We start from the raw sequence: 17,133 nt of genomic DNA, 5'->3' as shown, positions 1-17,133 counted from the left end.
TGCAGCCTCTCATCCATGATCCACACTGCTTCATCACACGTCTGTAGCTCTTCAACTCCAGAACTCTGCTCCTCAGGCCTGAGACACAGATCAGCCTGCTTTGGCTGATCTACTCTCGATAGTTTTCCACACCCAAGTCTCGTTTGCTGTTTTACATGAATTTCTATGGGGTCAAAATGACATTGTTGGCAATTATTTTCAATCCCACACGTCCCCAAATTCACCATATAATATTTAAATTCCTTCTAAAAAAGTCATGAAATATAAGATGATGATGTTTTACTTTAACATAGTTACATGATTGGTCATTTTTACTCCTTTGCATTTTGACAAACTATTAACAAGTGGTTGTTAATAGTTTGGCACTTGGGCATGTTTCATTTGGCAAGATGATTCTACAAGTGAGAGCAGACAGCCCAGAATCTTTTCCCATAATTAGCAAGTACTATTTGAGTGTAAATAGGCTACTGAAATAGTTTTTATGTCTTGAAAATATCCTATTAGTTAAGTAAACAGCAGAACTGTTGTTATGAACTTGGCTTTACTGTAGGTTGATTATGCCAAACCATTTCCTTGTTTATCTGTAAAATAAGGATTTTTTTACACAGTTGAAGAATGACAGCTGGTGTATGACTACCATTAGGTCATTATTTCAAACTCATGTAGAGAACAGTAACAAAGAGTGGGTAGCTACAGAGTTAAAGTGAGTAAAATGAGCACCTGCTAATTAACATGGGATTTGGCCAAATGGCTTCATCTTTTAGCCTAGGCGGTTGGTGCTTTAAGCCTGTGGTATCTGTGTTTTGGTAACCCTTTGTGTGTGTGTCTTCAGGCTCTTGGCATGCTCTTCTGGCACAAACACAATATTGAGAAATCTCTGGCCGACTTGCCAAATTTCACCCCGTTCCCAGATGAGTGGACAGTGGAGGACAAAGTGTTGTTTGAACAGGCCTTTAGTTTCCACGGAAAGAGCTTTCACCGCATCCAGCAGATGGTAACCACTTAACACAGCAACATCAGTGTTTCTGATCCAGTAATGTAATGTTTCTGATATTAACAATAAACCATAAAGATTTGGGGGAGGGTACTGTACAAACAGTTTTGAGGTACTGTTTCTATGAAAATATCACGTGTTTTGTTTATTTTATTTTATTTATTTATTTATTGCTTCAGTTACCGGACAAATCCATCTCCAGTCTGGTGAAGTACTACTATTCATGGAAAAAGACGCGTTCCAGAACAAGTCTGATGGACAGACAGGCTCGTAAATTGGCCAATAGGAGCAACCAGGATGAGAGGTACAGCACATAGATCAACACTACTCCTTGAATCTGACTATAGTCCTTTGTTTTGAAAAAAAAAGTTTTCTCTTTTTTTGCTGAAAAGAAGGCATTTTGTCTCGTCAAAGCGCAAAGCACTCTGACACCCATTTATCCACGGTTTGTGGACATACCTCAGTTAAAAAATCTAGGGCGACAAGAGAGCATTTGTTAAGCAAAATGCCCGTCTCACCTGTTAAGCAAAAAGCCCGTCTCACAGTCAGACCTACCTGTCCCTGTCTGGAAATTGAAACTTTCCTGGGACATTTTGGGAATTTTTATGCAGAAACCATTGCAGACTCATGCCCTTGAGATTTTTTTAAATATGAAAAATCATTAAAATTGTTACTTAATGTGTCTGTTTTTATTGACTGACCTCCATCATCATTTCAGTTACCTAAAAACGTAAGCTCACAAAGAGTTAGTTTTGGATTCTACTGCGTCGGTGTGAGGTTGCTGTTGTGTGACGACATCCAGTGATTGGATTTTGGCTTATTGTTGCTGCAGTGATGAGGAGATACAGGATGCCAATCCCATTGAAGCCCACGACAGTGACTATGACCCCAGCAAGGAAACTAAGAAAGAGGTAATTTGAACACACCTTATTCCATTTTTTTTGTTAAAACCTTTGAACTTTACCATATACTGCTCACAAAAATAAAGGAACACTGTTGAATCAGAGTATCTGAAATACCAAGAGTTGGGCATGACTGAGTTGGTAATGGATCAGTGATGGTCTGGAGAAGTATATCCATGGAGGGATACGCAGACTTCTACAAGCCAGGCAAGGGTACCAGTATATCATTTGGGCATCTTTGGACCCACTGTCAGGCGTAGGGTCGTGGGGGTCCTTCTGGTGCACGACAGTGCCCGGCCTCATGCTGCAAGAGTATGCAAGCAGTTCCAGCAGACAACCTGGACAGGTGGCAAGTCTGCCACAGGGCTAACACATAGAGACAGAAAACCATTCACGCCAACATTCACACAGGGTTATATGTTAGGTTACATTTTTTTCCCTTCTTGGCAGTTATGTGTTTTTAGTTCATCTGAAGACATACATATATATTTTATCCTGTACTGGTGTAAGACAAATGATTACACGAAAACAAGGAACATAAATAAAAAAAAATAGGAAATACTAACTTCAGAGCGGGTTTTGTATTCTTATTGTTTTTTGTCCCTCCGTTTCCCTTCTCTTCCCCTGGTCTGTTGATTTCTGCGGTGGCAGTGGTGATCTTTTTCCTGTTTTTCCAGTTGAGCAGTATTGTTATAGATAATTTCATTGTGTATTCTGATTCCGATTCTGATTTCGATTGTTTTCTTGGTGAGAATCAGGGCCACAAGAGGGGGTGTTCTGATCTGTTTGGAGTTTATACTTCTTCTAGATCACCAAACAGAGAACGGGGCATTGTGGGATGTTGTGGTCAAGGATGTGGGATAATTTGGTAGTTGTTTCTTTCCAGAAGTTTTGTATTGGTGGACAGAGCCAGAATGTGTGAAGGTGGTCATTAGTGGTGTTGACTGTGCAGTTTATGCAAACTCTGATTCAGTCAGTCCCATGACATGTATCTTTTGCTGTGTGAGGTGTGTTGTATTACTTGTATGTTGGTGTTGTTAGACATGATAAAAATATTATTGCGGACTCTATTGTCATTTGTAAAATAACAAATGACCAAGTTCACAGGTTAGAGTTAAATGTCAACCATATATCTGTTATCCATCCTTCCATTTTCTTCCACTTATCCGGGGCTGGGTTGCGGGGGCAGCAGCCCAAGCAGAAAAGCCCAGACCTCCCTCTCCCCAGCCACCTCCTCCAGCTTGTCCGGGTGAACACCAAGGCGTTCCCAGGCCAGCCGAGAGCTATAATCTCTCCAGCGTGTCCTGGGTCTACCCCCTCCTCCCGGTGGGACATGCCCGGAAAACCTCGCCCAGGAGGTGCCCAGGGGGCATCCTTGTCAGATGCCCGAACCACCTGAACTGGCTCCTTTCGATGTGGAGGAGCAGCAGCTCTACTCTGAGCCCCTCCCGAATGGCTGAACTCCTCACCCTATCTCTTAGGGAGAGGCCAGGCACCCTTCGGAGGAAGCCCATTTCTGCACCTCCTGGCCGCCACCCGACTCACATTGCATCCGACCCCTATGGTGCCTCCTGTGGGTGGTGGGCCTGCAGGAAGATGGGCCCATGTCCCTTTTTCGGGCTGTGCCCGGCCACCAGACGCTCGCCCTCGAGCACCCTCCCCGGGCCTGGCTCCAGGGCGGGGCCCGAGTAACCCTATCCCGGGGAGGGTGAACTGTTCCCTCGATGGTCTTTTCATAGAGGTCTTCTGAATCGCTCTTTGTCTGGTCCCTCACCCAGGACCAATTTGCCATGGGAGACCCTACCAGGGGACAAAAGCCCCCAGACAACATAGCCCCTGGTATTCCTGGGACACACAAACCCCTTAACCACGAAAATGTAGCGATTTGCAGAGGGGAATCTGTTTTATTCTTGATATTTACAGTGGAGCAATTTGTATATATTAGTGCTATTTCTTACATTTGTAAAATGTAATATATTGTATTATTTAATTAGTTTAGTCATTTACTGTTACTGTCTTGGAGCAACGGTAACCCACATAATTTCCTTGAATTAATTAATTCCATAAATTCCAAAATGGATTATCTGCGTGGATGTTTAGGTCTTTTTCCCATTTGTTGATTGGAGTATGTGGTGCATTGTCATTAGAGAAGTGATGCTCAAACTTTTCAAAATGAGTGCCACCTCATAAAATATATGGCTCTTAAAAGTACCACCCTTATGACTGACATTAAAGGCCAGTAGTATTGGCCTATATAACACCATTTACACGAGACAATTTATTTCTTATATGAATGTTATTTATTTTAACTGTCATAAAAAGGATGTGACAAGGGATAATAATAACAACTGTACTGCATTAAAAACATTCACAGCAGGTGGGATATCCGTTCTTTAAGTGATGAGGTATGAATAAACTACTCTGCGTTTATCAAGGCTGTTGTGTTTTTAATATGTTTTAATGCTTTGTATCTTGTTTTATTTAATCAGAAAAAACCCTTAAAAAAAGGCAGCGATCACTGTTGGCCTTCTCGGTTTTTATTACCACTGTTCATTTTAAACCTCAGTTTTTAAAACCTTTCGATGTAACTACACCCCAGCCCATGCAGCAGTACAATAATAACTAACCTCGTAATGTGGATGGATTATCGCAGTTGTTCTCCTAACTGAAGTTTGGTCCGTTTACACTATCACGACATGCGATTGCATTTGTCCCTAACCATCGGGAACCCTCGCGTTAACTTTTATCGAATGGAAAAAAGTTAGTGTTCGTTCTCCAGCTTCACTGTGTTAATGTGTTTGTATTAAGCTAACCATAGCTGTGTAGCTAGCCACCATGTAGCACATCATTACATACCAGCTAGCCCAACTTCAGTAACCCTACAAACGTCACTGCTTTTTTAGTTTTCTGTCTTCATTTATGTCGGAAGTGATAGCAGAGCTGTATATTTGAGGGATTTCTGAAAAATTAAATCAGAACATGGTATATTATTTCATCTTAAAAATTTTGCGGCAGACTTCCCGCATACCACCAGAGGGAGCTCACATACCACCAGTGGTATGCTGGATATTAGTTTATTTAGTTTTGTGTTTTTAATGACTTTGCAGTTTTGTTGTTGCTGTCTAGTAGTGATGGTTGTAAGAAATTATCACAAATGTAATTTATTTGCAGTGAAGTCAGGGTTATCCCATATGGGTGTTTGAGTTGTAGGTGAGAATATAGTGTTTTTTATTTTATTAATCTTCCACCAAGCTATTGCACTTGTGATGTCTGATTGTATTGCTTATAAATGGTAAATCTTTGATTGATATGTCTTTAATAAAACTTAATGTGTCAGGGCGATCGTGGCTCAAGAGTTGGCAGTTCGTCTTGTAATTGGAAAGTTGCCGGTTCGAGCCCCGGCTCCAACAGTCTCGGTCGTTGTGTCCTTGGGCAAGACACTTCACCCATTGCCCACTGGTGGTGCTCAAAGGGCCTGGTGGCGCCAGTGTCCGGCAGCCTCACCTCTGTCAGTGCACCCCAGGGCAGCTGTGGCTACAATGGAGCCACAGCTGCCCTGTAAAGCGCTATACAATTACAGGCCATTGACCATTTTACAATCAGATTGTTCGATGTCCATCCATGAATGAAAGTGATGGGTTGAATGTATCCATTTGATGAGGTATTGTAGTTGGTTGGCTAAGAAGTACTGGCAGAAATTTAGTGCTTTTAGGCCTCCTTGAAGTTTTGACTGTTGTAATGTTGTTAGTTTTATTCTGGGCTTTTTGTTTTCCAGTAAAATGATGGTGTTATTATGTCATTATGTAATTTAAAAATTAATGTCATTTTGTATTCAGTTATGCTTGAAATTAGTGATGGAAGTCAAATATGTCATAGTAGATTTTTCCATAGGCTTCTATTACATGGGCTTCTTTTTGTAATTGTTTTATAACCTTGAATGCAGTAGGAAAAATGCAGAGTTAAGACACTTCTATAATGACTCGGACAGTTGAGAGTAGTCTCAAAGTGTATTTTTAAAGTTGAGGACTTTGATATTTTTCCCTTAAAGAAACAGTAAAAAGCAATAAATGTCCATGCTTGCCAACAGATGTACAGACAGACAAATTAAGGCCATTACTGATGTACCTCCTGAAAGGAACATATTTAATAAATAATGAAACGTTTTTGTAAAAAACCAAATTGATGAAAATGTAATGGTTTAATTCTAAGGTTGTGTGTAGCAGGCTATAATGAAAAAAAAAAAAACAGGTAAATACAACCTTGGATGAGCAACAAAACATGACATATTATGCCATGTTATTATTTATTTAAAAACAATTAAGCCAAAATGAAGGAACGAACTGGGTAAGGTTAAGTGCAGCCTTATTGCTTACATAGAAATTAAAAGCGTAAGCTGCAGCGAGGTACCTAACAAATTCACATTCAGTTGATTAACTGATCATCAGCAAGTGTGAGCACTTCTATAAAAGCAGAAGTTTCGGCTCCTGAGCTTTCAGAATTAGAATCAACTTTATTTGGCCAAGTTTGTGCACACAAGCAAGAAAGTTTGCTCCCATTAACTTTACCTATGTAAACTATTTTTAAATAGGCATATACAGACAAGAAAAATATAAATACGAAGAGAAGATAAAAAGAAAACCTCAATGTACTGAAGCAATTTTGTAAAGAAGAGTGGGTGAAAACTCCTCCATAACCAAATGAAAGATATATTCATTATATTTCAAATTACTGCTGCTAAAGGTAGGCTGACAGATTATTGAGTGATGCCGTATATTTCGCATTTTTATTCACTGCTTCAGCATTTTAGTTAGTTGTCAATGCTATTTTTAAGGCCTCATATAACTAGACTTTTATCAATGTTTAAAATCATTCTCTTACCTTCAGAACCAGGCAGAGCCCCCAGTGCCAGGATCTAAGGTAGCTTTGGGTCGTAGGGAGCATCAGACCCTGCAGCACCGGCATCACCAACGCTCCCGCTGTCGTCCCCCCAAAGGCATGTACCTGACCCAGGAGGATGTTGTGGCCGTCTCCTGCAGTTCCTCCGCTGCAAACACCCTTCTGCGTCAGCTGGATATGGAGCTGGTGTCTCTCAAGAGACAGGTAGCCCTCATCCACTTGACTACTGAACTACTAAACCTAAAAAAAATTTGTCTCCTCACATCAGACACTGGTCGCAAGTTTTCTTTGTGTCAAAATAACCCATTAATATTTGTCTGTGCAACCGTGGGAATATGTTGAACTACTAACAGACAATCATAAAATGGGTTTCCAGTTGTAGCCCCTTGGTAAGTAACAGAATGCTTAGCAGCATTATTCTTTGTTTTTAAAATACATAAGAGAACACTGTTGAGGTTATAGTCAAAATAACTTTTGCTGGATGTACCGCATACATGTGTGTGTTAGTTTACATTTTGAAATGGGAGGGCTTAAATTTGATCCAAGTGCTATTTATCACCCTTCCTGTAAATATTTAGAGAGGTCTTCACGGTTGTATTGATGTACGGAAACTTGAAATGCTTAAAAAAATGGCACTACAGCATGTAAAAATGATGATACACAGCAATCACAATGTACTGACATCAGTGAACTGGAGTGAAACTAGAAAGACATATAAAGAGATTGTCAGACTTAATAGACTGTTACATAACCCACAGGTAAGTGTAGTTAAGCACTAACAAAGCAGAGTACAAAATAAGCATCCTGTAGAAGTAATACAATTGTATCATTAGGTTATAGACTACAAGATATGAAACTACTACACTTGTAAAGAGTGAGGAAAAAAACGTTGTAAAAGTGCAGTCATGCTTTCTCAAAGTTCTCTGCACTTCCTGTTTCCTCTTTCCAAATATTAAAATAAAAACTCTACACATTTCTGACAGCAAACAACCGAAATACAATTTCCATGGCTATTTATTTGTTTTTATTACTTTATTTGCAGAAAATATTCATTTCAGTTTTGTGGTCATTTCTGTCACACTGGCCTAAAAAGTCTATATAATCCGACTTTTAATAATTCTTCCAATTTGTCCACCCGTCAGTTATAACACCTGCAAATTTGTCCCATTTCAGCCCAAACCTATCCAAGCATTTAGCTCCATGAACAAATTAGTCCTTTTGAATGATTTCTTTCATTGAATGCGTTCTGCCAGCTCGTCCATAATCTCGAACTCTTTTGTTATCCCACACACAAAGATGAATAACTGCATTTTGTCATCAACATCACAACACTTGTCCGTTGCCAAGAAGAAAAGGCCAAAATTGTCCAGTTTGTTTTTGAACTGATGCTCCTGATTTCCTGCAACGTCTTCAAATGCGTCTTTTTTCAGGTCATATTGGCACAGCAATGTCCAGGAAATACTTTTTGATAAACTCACCATGAGAGAACTGTTTACTAACTGTTTTATTCAACTTTATGGCAAAAAAAACAAAAACTTTATGGCAAAGCTCACCATGTCTGCTACATCCCTTAATGTCTAAAGCTTGGTAAAAAGTCCCTGTTGCTTTTGCAGTTTTGCTAGCAAATCTTCACATCCATTCCCACGCTGTATCAGTCAAGTTCTTGTATTTCTCTGTATAATGGTGATTCAAATGATAATTCTCAAACACAGCAAACTGCTCTCCACAAACAAAGAACACAGCTTTACCTCTTACTTCAGTTACTAAATACTCTTAGACCATACAACTCTACATTCTGCATCAAATTTTGTTTTTTTTTCTATCGAGGTTAGCATACATCCCTCGTAAATGTCTGTTACAATATATTCGTAGAGAAGCTGCATTTGTTTGGACACACTGAAGTATGTCAACTAAAAAAAAACCTAGTGACCTTCAGAATGACAGCAATAAAGTTTGATAAATATTTCCTCAACGTTCTTCTGTTTTTTGCATTCTCTTTATTATAGACTTTTTTCAAAGACAGAGTTTATCAAAGAGTATTTGGCAGCTGAAATGGGACAAATAAATGCTAAATACTTATTTACATTTGAATCCTACTTTCCTACTGACTTCATACAGCCTGGACAAGGAGCAGACAATGCCCAGGTCTGATATAGGTGATGGTGTTTCTTCAGTATGATGTGTAGGAGGCAGGACAAAGGTCCCGCATCTCTGTGGAAATTTATTGAACAGTTACCACAGCTGTTCTGATATGGGTGAAATTGGACATCACAGATTTTTTGCACCATGAATCTGAGATGGTAAAAAATGTCCAATCCAAACGACTGGGAAATGGCCAATCCCAGTGAGACATCTGAAAACAGCTTCAGGTTTTAAAGGGTTTTCTGGGAGTTTTGTTAATTCTCACCTTTGACTTTCTCGTCTATTCTTCAGGTCCAGAATGCCAAACAGATGAACAGTGGACTGAAACACATGTTGGAGTCTGGGATCGAAGACTTCAGACTACCTGAGGTACAAATACACTGAAGATGACTGATATTATGATGATTAAATTGCATGAAACTCGTCAGTTGAAGCCATTTATGGTAATGAGTTTTCTGCTATGATAAAGTTATGTTCTGATAAAGTATATATGTAAATGAGGATCCCTGTTGTGGAAAGTAGAAATGTTTTTATATCTTTTAGTTTGTCGTGTGTTTTAACTTTACTATTCAATATTGTAGTGTAACCAGAAGGTGAATGCCCGCTGGACAACAGATGAGCAACTCCTGGCTGTTCAAGGTAACCTCCATGTAGAAAAAGCAGCTGCTTACAGGTTTTAAAAGTAAAATCCACCAAATGGCATACATGAAAAAGAACTTCTTGGCTTTTATATGGGCTGGTTCTCACTCTTACAGCCATTTTTGACCACAGCAGCCAGTTGTTTTCAAAGAATAAACTTTAAAAATCCACTGTGAACAACTTTTCAGCACCAAGAAGTAGATTACATTTTAAATTCACTCTTATTTACGGAATATATATTTTATATTTATATATATATATATATATATATATATATATATATATATATATATATATATATATATATATATATATATATATATATATATATATATATATATATATATATATATATATATATATATATATATATATATATATATATTATTATTATTTTATTTTTTTTTTTTTTAATATATATTTTATACCAAATTACAACAATAGTCAACTCAAGATGGTTTATATTGTAGGGTTAACCTTACATTACTTTTAGGGTAAACAATGAGACAACCCCATTAATCAGACAACCTCGTGTTAAGCGAGCACTTGGCGGCAGTGGAAAGGAAAAACTCTCTTTTAACAAGGAACACACCTCCAGCAGAACCGGGCTCAGGGAGGGGTAGCCATCTGCCATGGCAGGTTGGGGTTGAGGGGAGGGAGTTTTGTCAAAAAGAAAAATTTGAAGCCTAATTGTAAAGTAGCAAGGGTGTCTGTCTCCTGAATACAAACTAGGTGCTGGTTCCACAGAAGATTGGCTGAAAGCTGACCGCTCTGTCTCCCATTCTACTTTTTAAATATCCTAGGAACCACCAGTAAGCCTGCTGTGAAACAATGAAGTGCTCTGTTGGGGTGCACCTTCCCCTCCAAATTAGACAAGCGTCATCAGTGCAGGTCTTTAAGTCCAGATTGAAAACCTATTTTTATTCCCTGGCTTTTAACTCTGTAGGAAACTGACACCTTCTTATTTATTTTATTGTATGTAATGATTTTATGGTATTTTTAATTTGGTAGTTGTTTTGATCTGTGTTGTTCAGCACTTTGGTCTGCCTGGTGTGTTCTTAAAGTGCTATACAAATAAACGATGATGATGATGATGATGATAACAGATTATCACAGTTAGAGCCTAACTGGTGAAAATAGAGGAGCATTTAAAAAAGGAGCCAGAGGTGAACACCAGAGCTAAAAGTGACTACATTTTTACTTTATGTACAAAAACATACCTCTAAACTGTAATGACTGCTAAATGGTGCTCTCATCCATTTATGATTTTTTCATTGCATATATTTGTGTAACTTTAAAAATCCATCTGTGTTGTTGTACAGGTGTCAGGAAGTATGGAAAAGACTTCCAAGCCATCGCAGACGTAATCGGTAATAAAACGGTAGGGCAGGTGAAGAACTTTTTTGTGAACTACAGGCGGCGATTCAACCTGGAAGAGGTCCTGCAGGAGTGGGAAGCGGAGCAGGGAACCAAAGCTCCCAATGGAGACAGTGCCACTTTGGGAGAGGAGGGAAAGAACAGCTCAAACACTCCATCAGGAAAGAGCACAGATGAAGAGGATGATGAGGTGAGGCTTCGTGAATTTAGTCTTGATTATTATTGAAATCATACTGGGTGGTGTTAGTAGATGTTTGAAGACACAGTTATCCAGTTTGAAGTCCAGTTATCTTGAATTTAACCATTCCTAGAAGTTAGTGGTTTTTCATTCTCTAATGTTATGTAAATTATCTTGGAACTAACTTCCAGAGCAGGATTATCTGCTTGACTTGTGTAAGTAACTCATTTTTGTTCTATGCAGGGTCAAGTCACTTCATTAGGTGCATCCCCTGCTGCCTCTTCATCATCTTCAGCTCAGACTCCAATGATATCTAGTACCTCCTCCTCTTCCCTTCACCAACCCCCTCCCCTTCTGCGCCCCTCCCTCCCTGCCACACCTTCTCTGCACCGTCAGCCTCCACCACTCCAACAGCAAGCCCGCTTCTTGCAGCCCCGATCCACGCTGCAGCAGCCCCCGCCTCTCATCCGTCCCTCCCCAATGCCACCCCGCCTTAACCCCCGACCTTCTGGTCCCTTGACCCTCAGTGGAAACCCTGCAGGGTCAGGTCTAAGCTCTGCCCAGCAGTGCTCCAGCCTGACTGTCCACCAGTCGGACACAACCTCATCTTCCTCTATCCACTAACAAATACACACTATTTTTGTTTAAGAAATGTCTAAGTCTTAACCTAAAGCTGTCTGAAAGACTGCTGCATTCAGGTCCTGTGGGAATATCTGCATATCCCTCAAAATGTTAACAGTGACTTTCATTGCTACTGCTAATAACCAGTTCTTTTATGACATAGTGATAGACAGTCAGGTGAAAAAGAAAGTACAATCTCCTTCAATTCTTAGGTTTTAAGTATTGGGAGAAGGGCTGTCATGATACTTAAATTTAATAACAACCCCAGTCACGATATAATAAAAAAAATCATCTAGACCTTCATGTGGCTCTAAAATGATTTCAATAAAACATTAGATGAACAACAACATTTTACAGTTACACATGACATACACTACCTTCAAAGGTTTGGACACACCTTCTCATTTAATTGTTTTTTCTTTATTTTCATGACTACTTACATTGTAGGTTCTCAATGAAGGCATCAAAACTTTGAAGGAACACATATAGAATATATATGTAGTAAGCAAAAAAGTGTGAAATAACTCAAAACATGTTTTAGAATTTAGATTCTTCAAAATAGCCACCCTTGGCACTCTTAGCATTCTCTCGATTAGTTTCATGAGGTTGTCACCTGAAATGGTTTTCCAACACTCTGAAGGAGCTTGCAGAGATACTGAACACTTGGTGGCCCTTTTGCCTTTACTCAGCGGTCCATCTTATCCCAAGCCATGTCGACTGGGTTTAGGTGAGGTGACTGTGGAGGCCAACGCTCCACCACTCTCCTTCTTGGTCAAATAGCCCTCACACATCCTGAAGATGTGTTTGGAAGGGATGGCATGTTGCTGTAGGATGGTGTGGAGCCATGCTGGTTCAGTGTGCCTGCAATTTTGCAAAAATCCCTAACAGTGTCACCAACAAAGCACCCGCAAACAATCACACCTCAACCTCCATGCTTCTCCATCAGTTCTTAAAGTCATGATAGACTGTCATGTCTCTTTACTTAGCTGCTTGGTTCTTTGCCATAATGTGAATTCTACCAGTTGTCAAATAGGACTATCAGCTATGTACCAACCTGACTTCTGCACAACACAACTGATGGTCCCAACTCCATTAAGAAGGCAAGAAATTCCACAAATGAATCCTGACAAGGCCCACCTGTGAAGTGAAACCATTTCAGGTGAATACATCTTGAAGCTCATTGAGAGAAGGCCAAAGGTTTGCAGTGCTGTCAACAAAGTAAAGGGTGGAAGCTAAAATATAAGACATATTAGGAGTTATTCTCATTTTTTTCTTTGGTGCATAATTCCATAGATTTTGCTTCATATATTTGATGTCTTCAGTATGTATCTAAAATGTAGAAAGTAGTAAAATAAAGAAAAACCATAAAATGTGAAAGTGTGTCCAAACTTCTGAGTGGCGTTGTATAGGCAGGGGTGCACATAAGTGGTCCGCAGGTGCGTATGCGCTGTCAAAATAAAAAACACGCACCAGATAAGAAGTTGCAACGCGCGTTTGCGTACATAAGATTTTCTGGAGGAGAACAGACAATTGTTTAGAACTCTTAAAGAAGTCGAAGAAGCTCCTTTAAGCAATTACTTTGGTGTTCCTCCACCTCCAAAGAAATGTCAGAAGGAGTCCGAACCGTAAAAGAAGCGCGTATTCTCGGAAAAGCGGTTGCAGGAGGTGAGCTGGCTTCACACAAATGATGAACGCACAGAGATGTGGTGCAGAATATGCCGTGAAAATCCCACTCGGACAACTTCTTATCTGGTGCACGTTTTTTATTTTGACAGCGCATATGCACCTGCGGACCACTGATGTGCACCCCTGTGTATAGGAATGGGCTTCATAGCTGGTATGAGGTGTTAGTATATGAGGCGTTTGTCATGTGTTGTTGTTCATCTACGGTTATATTTATCACATTTTTAGACCAACCTTTTAGATCTCCTAATGACAGGATTATTTCCCAATACATAAAACCATAGAACTGAAAGGAGGTGTAATTTCTTTTTTATATGAATGGACAGGCAACACATTTGTACAAAATATGAACTTAAGTTTTTAGTCTTTAATATTGTGTGCTGGGTTCATATTTGTCTTTCAACCAGTACATGTAGTTTCATGTCTACTACACATACTGGTTGAAGGGTAGGTTTTAAAGTTTTTGTTTTGAAACAAACAAACACTTTTGGAGTCTTTGGCTTGAAAGTCAAATGCTTGTAACAAAGTGTGTTGATTATTAAATGAGAGCTTTGTCATCATCACCTATTTCCCTAATAGAAAATGTGGTATGCCAAAGGATTCAACCCTCTATCCTTTTGTTGTCAGCCCTTTATTTTCCTTGGACACAACTTAAATTAGCAGCAAAAATTCAGCATGGCAGAAGTTAGTCATCTATAGAAATCGACTTGTTGATATAAGACAATTAAGAGTCATGTTAGCAGCTCAGTGAGGCTGTATTTGGGCGAAGCTTTGAGCTACACTACACATTTCCAAAATTATTCCGTCACCCATCCAACGCATTGAGTTAAGGGGTTCCACGGGTGTATAAAAGCAAATACCTAGGCATGCAGACTGCTTCTGCAAACAATTGTGAAAGAAGTGGTCACTCTCAGGAGCTCTGCAATGACAGCATGCTAAGATGTTCACATTGACAATATTTAATTGGTTTACCTTGTAGCTACCATCTATCTTAATTTAGTGTGTTATTGGGCTATATTTTTCATTTGTTTTGCAGGGATTTTGACTTTATAGTGGCTCAAGCTTAGTTGCTCCTTGAGATAATAGCTGGCCCTTCATAAATGGTAAATTGAGTGGTTCTTATCGAGTGCTTTTCTACTCTGAGCGCTTTACACAACTTCCTTGATTCACCCAAGCACTTTTTTTTTCTATTCTCTTTCTATGTAAGTTCTTCTATCTAACATTCACACATCGATGGATGCACTGGAGAGCAACTTGGGTTTAGTATCTCGCCCAAGGATATTTGACATACGAGACCGGAACCACCAACATTCCAATTAGTAGGTGACCAGCTCTACCGCCTCAGCTACAGCCACCCCAATTGTCTTAGCCTATTAGTAAATTAGGCCAGCATCTTGAGTAAATGACTTTATTTTAAATTGTTGTGTACTGCAAAAGTCCAAAGTAGAACTGACTGTTGGCCTGCAAATAAATAAATGCTTAAGTTAGTGTAAGTACACTAGTCCGGCATTATTAGTAAAACCATTAACAGATTAAATAAATAATCATCCTCTTATTACACTGCATTACTCTTTTGGTAAAACTGTGGGCTGTGCGTTTTTCTTTGACAGGTACTGCCCATGTACTTGTATCTATGTCAGACTAAGCCCATCATCCTATGGCAACGGTATTTCTTGGTGCAGCTTCCTCCAGCAGAACTCATACTCAGAAAAACATCTGCTTAGGATTGGCTTAAGAAACAAGCATCCTTCAACTTCTCTGAATCCTTTGGCTCTTGTGAGTTCTAGGGTGGGCCTCTTACATTGGAACACTGTCTACGTTGCCATATACAAATATATCCACCAGTGTTTACAGTCTTTGTACCAGTACTAAAACAGTCCTTGTGTTCCCTTTGAAGTTCAAGTTTCACTGTTAGGTTATTTTCAGATTTCTGATTACTGTATGTCATTTCCCACTCATTATACCTCAGGACATTTTTTTTAAATCAATTAATTAATTAATTAACTTATTTGTTTGTTTTCGTTTTTTGGATGGGGTGGGGGGCAACAAGACGCTGTTCCTATTGTAGCTCTAATAAAACTGTGGCCTCTGGGGGTTCCAGCAGGGCTATAAACTAATAGTTTTGTGTTAAACTCTGGTGACTTACGTTCTTTTCCTCAATGTCACCGGCAAATACCACTTACAAATCTGTACTTTTAGCAGAGTTACTGCAGCTTTTAGCAAATAAATGGGAGAAAACAGAGAACTATTAATTAAGAACAATTTTTCAGCAGAGGATTTATCCAGTTTAGGGGTAGCAGGTGGGAAAATATCCACGATGAAATATGTTGCTCAGCACAACAGTACCACTTTGAGTTTGCACATAGGAAATGGTTGAGTATAGTTTCTGACATGTCATTTAGCATAACGATGTACTCATGATATCAGTGGTACATAATCTTTCTGACAGGCCTTGTTATTCTGCACAAGACAACAATGTGTAAAGTTCAGTATATTCTTGAATAATTTGTAACCTAGTGTGCATCCAGTGGACTGTTAGTAACTTGTTCAATAATACTGATAAATCCTGCTGTACACTTACACTTGGTCATGTAGTTAATTTAATGCTTTTTGAAAACACTAAACAAAATTTTCACATCAACATCTTTTACATTTGTAGAAACATCTCCATCAGTCAAAGTAAAAGTTTTCCTTTAATTGTTCTATTGTTGTTGTTGTTTTCCCCATTATGTTTAGATTTTATTGGGTAAGTAAAAGTAAGCCATTTGAGTGTCTGCTATTTATTCCCTTTCTTCCTGGTGCTACCACTTTGGACTTGGTGTTTAAAAAAAAACAACTCATTGTGCAAGTGCTCTTAATGCTTTTTGGAATCACAGCATTCAATGTAACCAGAATCATAGAGTCCTTTGAGTTTCAGTATGGTAAAAAATATTGATGTTAACATGAAGCTCCTGACATGTCCTTCTGAGGCCATTTGCCAATGTCATTAAAAAAATATATTTGTACCATGACTGGTTTTATTCATCTTCTTCTTCTTCTTGTAAGTATTAATAATAATAAGACTAGTAAAATAATAACGCTTTATTTATTTAGCACTTTTCAAAGTCCATGTTGCAAAGACATTTACAGAGACAACAGATTAAAGCAAAAGTAATAAACGCAAGAAATAAAAAGACAATTCAAAACTAATTAAAAAGTCAGAGAGGGCCTTATCTTAAACTTCTTGACTTAAAGGTGTGTTTTAAGTCGGGGTTCCGCCGACCTGATTTCCTTCAGAGTCTGCAAGATCTCTACTAGTACTGGGTAACAACAGGTTCCGGATGTCGCTATGAGCAGGTACTTAAAAATAACCAATAAAATATTAAAGTCAATTATAAAATACACTGGGAGTCAGCGTAAAGGTGCCAACATGAGAGCATTGTGATCCGATCTCTTTGCTCTAATGAAAAAATCAAGCCGCTGAGGTGAAATTTAGCCGGAGGAAATTATTTGATATTCAATTCTGAATTTCACAAAGACAGCCAACATACCAGGTTCAAATGGTGTAAGTGGCAGGTATAGTTCTGTGTCACCAGCGTAAAAATGTACAAAAATCTCACTAAACAGTTAAAAAAAAAAGTAGCCTACGATAACAGCAGACAGATTCAAGAGAAGAGCCCTTAGAGTTGCACTGCAACTTCATTATGTACGCTGTATTTCGT

General features: G+C 39.0%; 1 protein-coding gene across 4 annotated transcripts in view; it reads left to right on the top strand.

Moving 5' to 3' along the window:
• Nucleotides 1-16,437, top strand: part of rcor3 (REST corepressor 3) — a 31,757-nt gene extending 15,320 nt beyond the window's left edge. For all 4 annotated transcript variants that reach the window (XM_080880821.1, XM_080880824.1, XM_080880823.1 and 1 more), the window contains 8 exons: nucleotides 833-994; nucleotides 1,174-1,298; nucleotides 1,827-1,905; nucleotides 6,781-6,996; nucleotides 9,226-9,303; nucleotides 9,516-9,573; nucleotides 10,896-11,140; nucleotides 11,372-16,437. In XM_080880821.1, coding sequence (XP_080736947.1) covers nucleotides 833-994; nucleotides 1,174-1,298; nucleotides 1,827-1,905; nucleotides 6,781-6,996; nucleotides 9,226-9,303; nucleotides 9,516-9,573; nucleotides 10,896-11,140; nucleotides 11,372-11,752 — 1,344 coding nt within the window. In that variant the 3' untranslated portion in view covers nucleotides 11,753-16,437. The remainder of the gene's footprint in view (nucleotides 1-832; nucleotides 995-1,173; nucleotides 1,299-1,826; nucleotides 1,906-6,780; nucleotides 6,997-9,225; nucleotides 9,304-9,515; nucleotides 9,574-10,895; nucleotides 11,141-11,371) is intronic.
• The last annotated feature ends 696 nt before the right edge of the window (nucleotides 16,438-17,133 follow it).

This window comes from Rhamphochromis sp. 'chilingali' (genome assembly GCF_963969265.1).
Source record: "Rhamphochromis sp. 'chilingali' genome assembly, chromosome: 4".
Taxonomy (NCBI): domain Eukaryota; kingdom Metazoa; phylum Chordata; class Actinopteri; order Cichliformes; family Cichlidae; genus Rhamphochromis; species Rhamphochromis sp. 'chilingali'.
The sequence above is the reverse complement of the archived record's forward strand: the minus strand, read 5'-3'. Positions and strand labels throughout refer to the sequence as shown.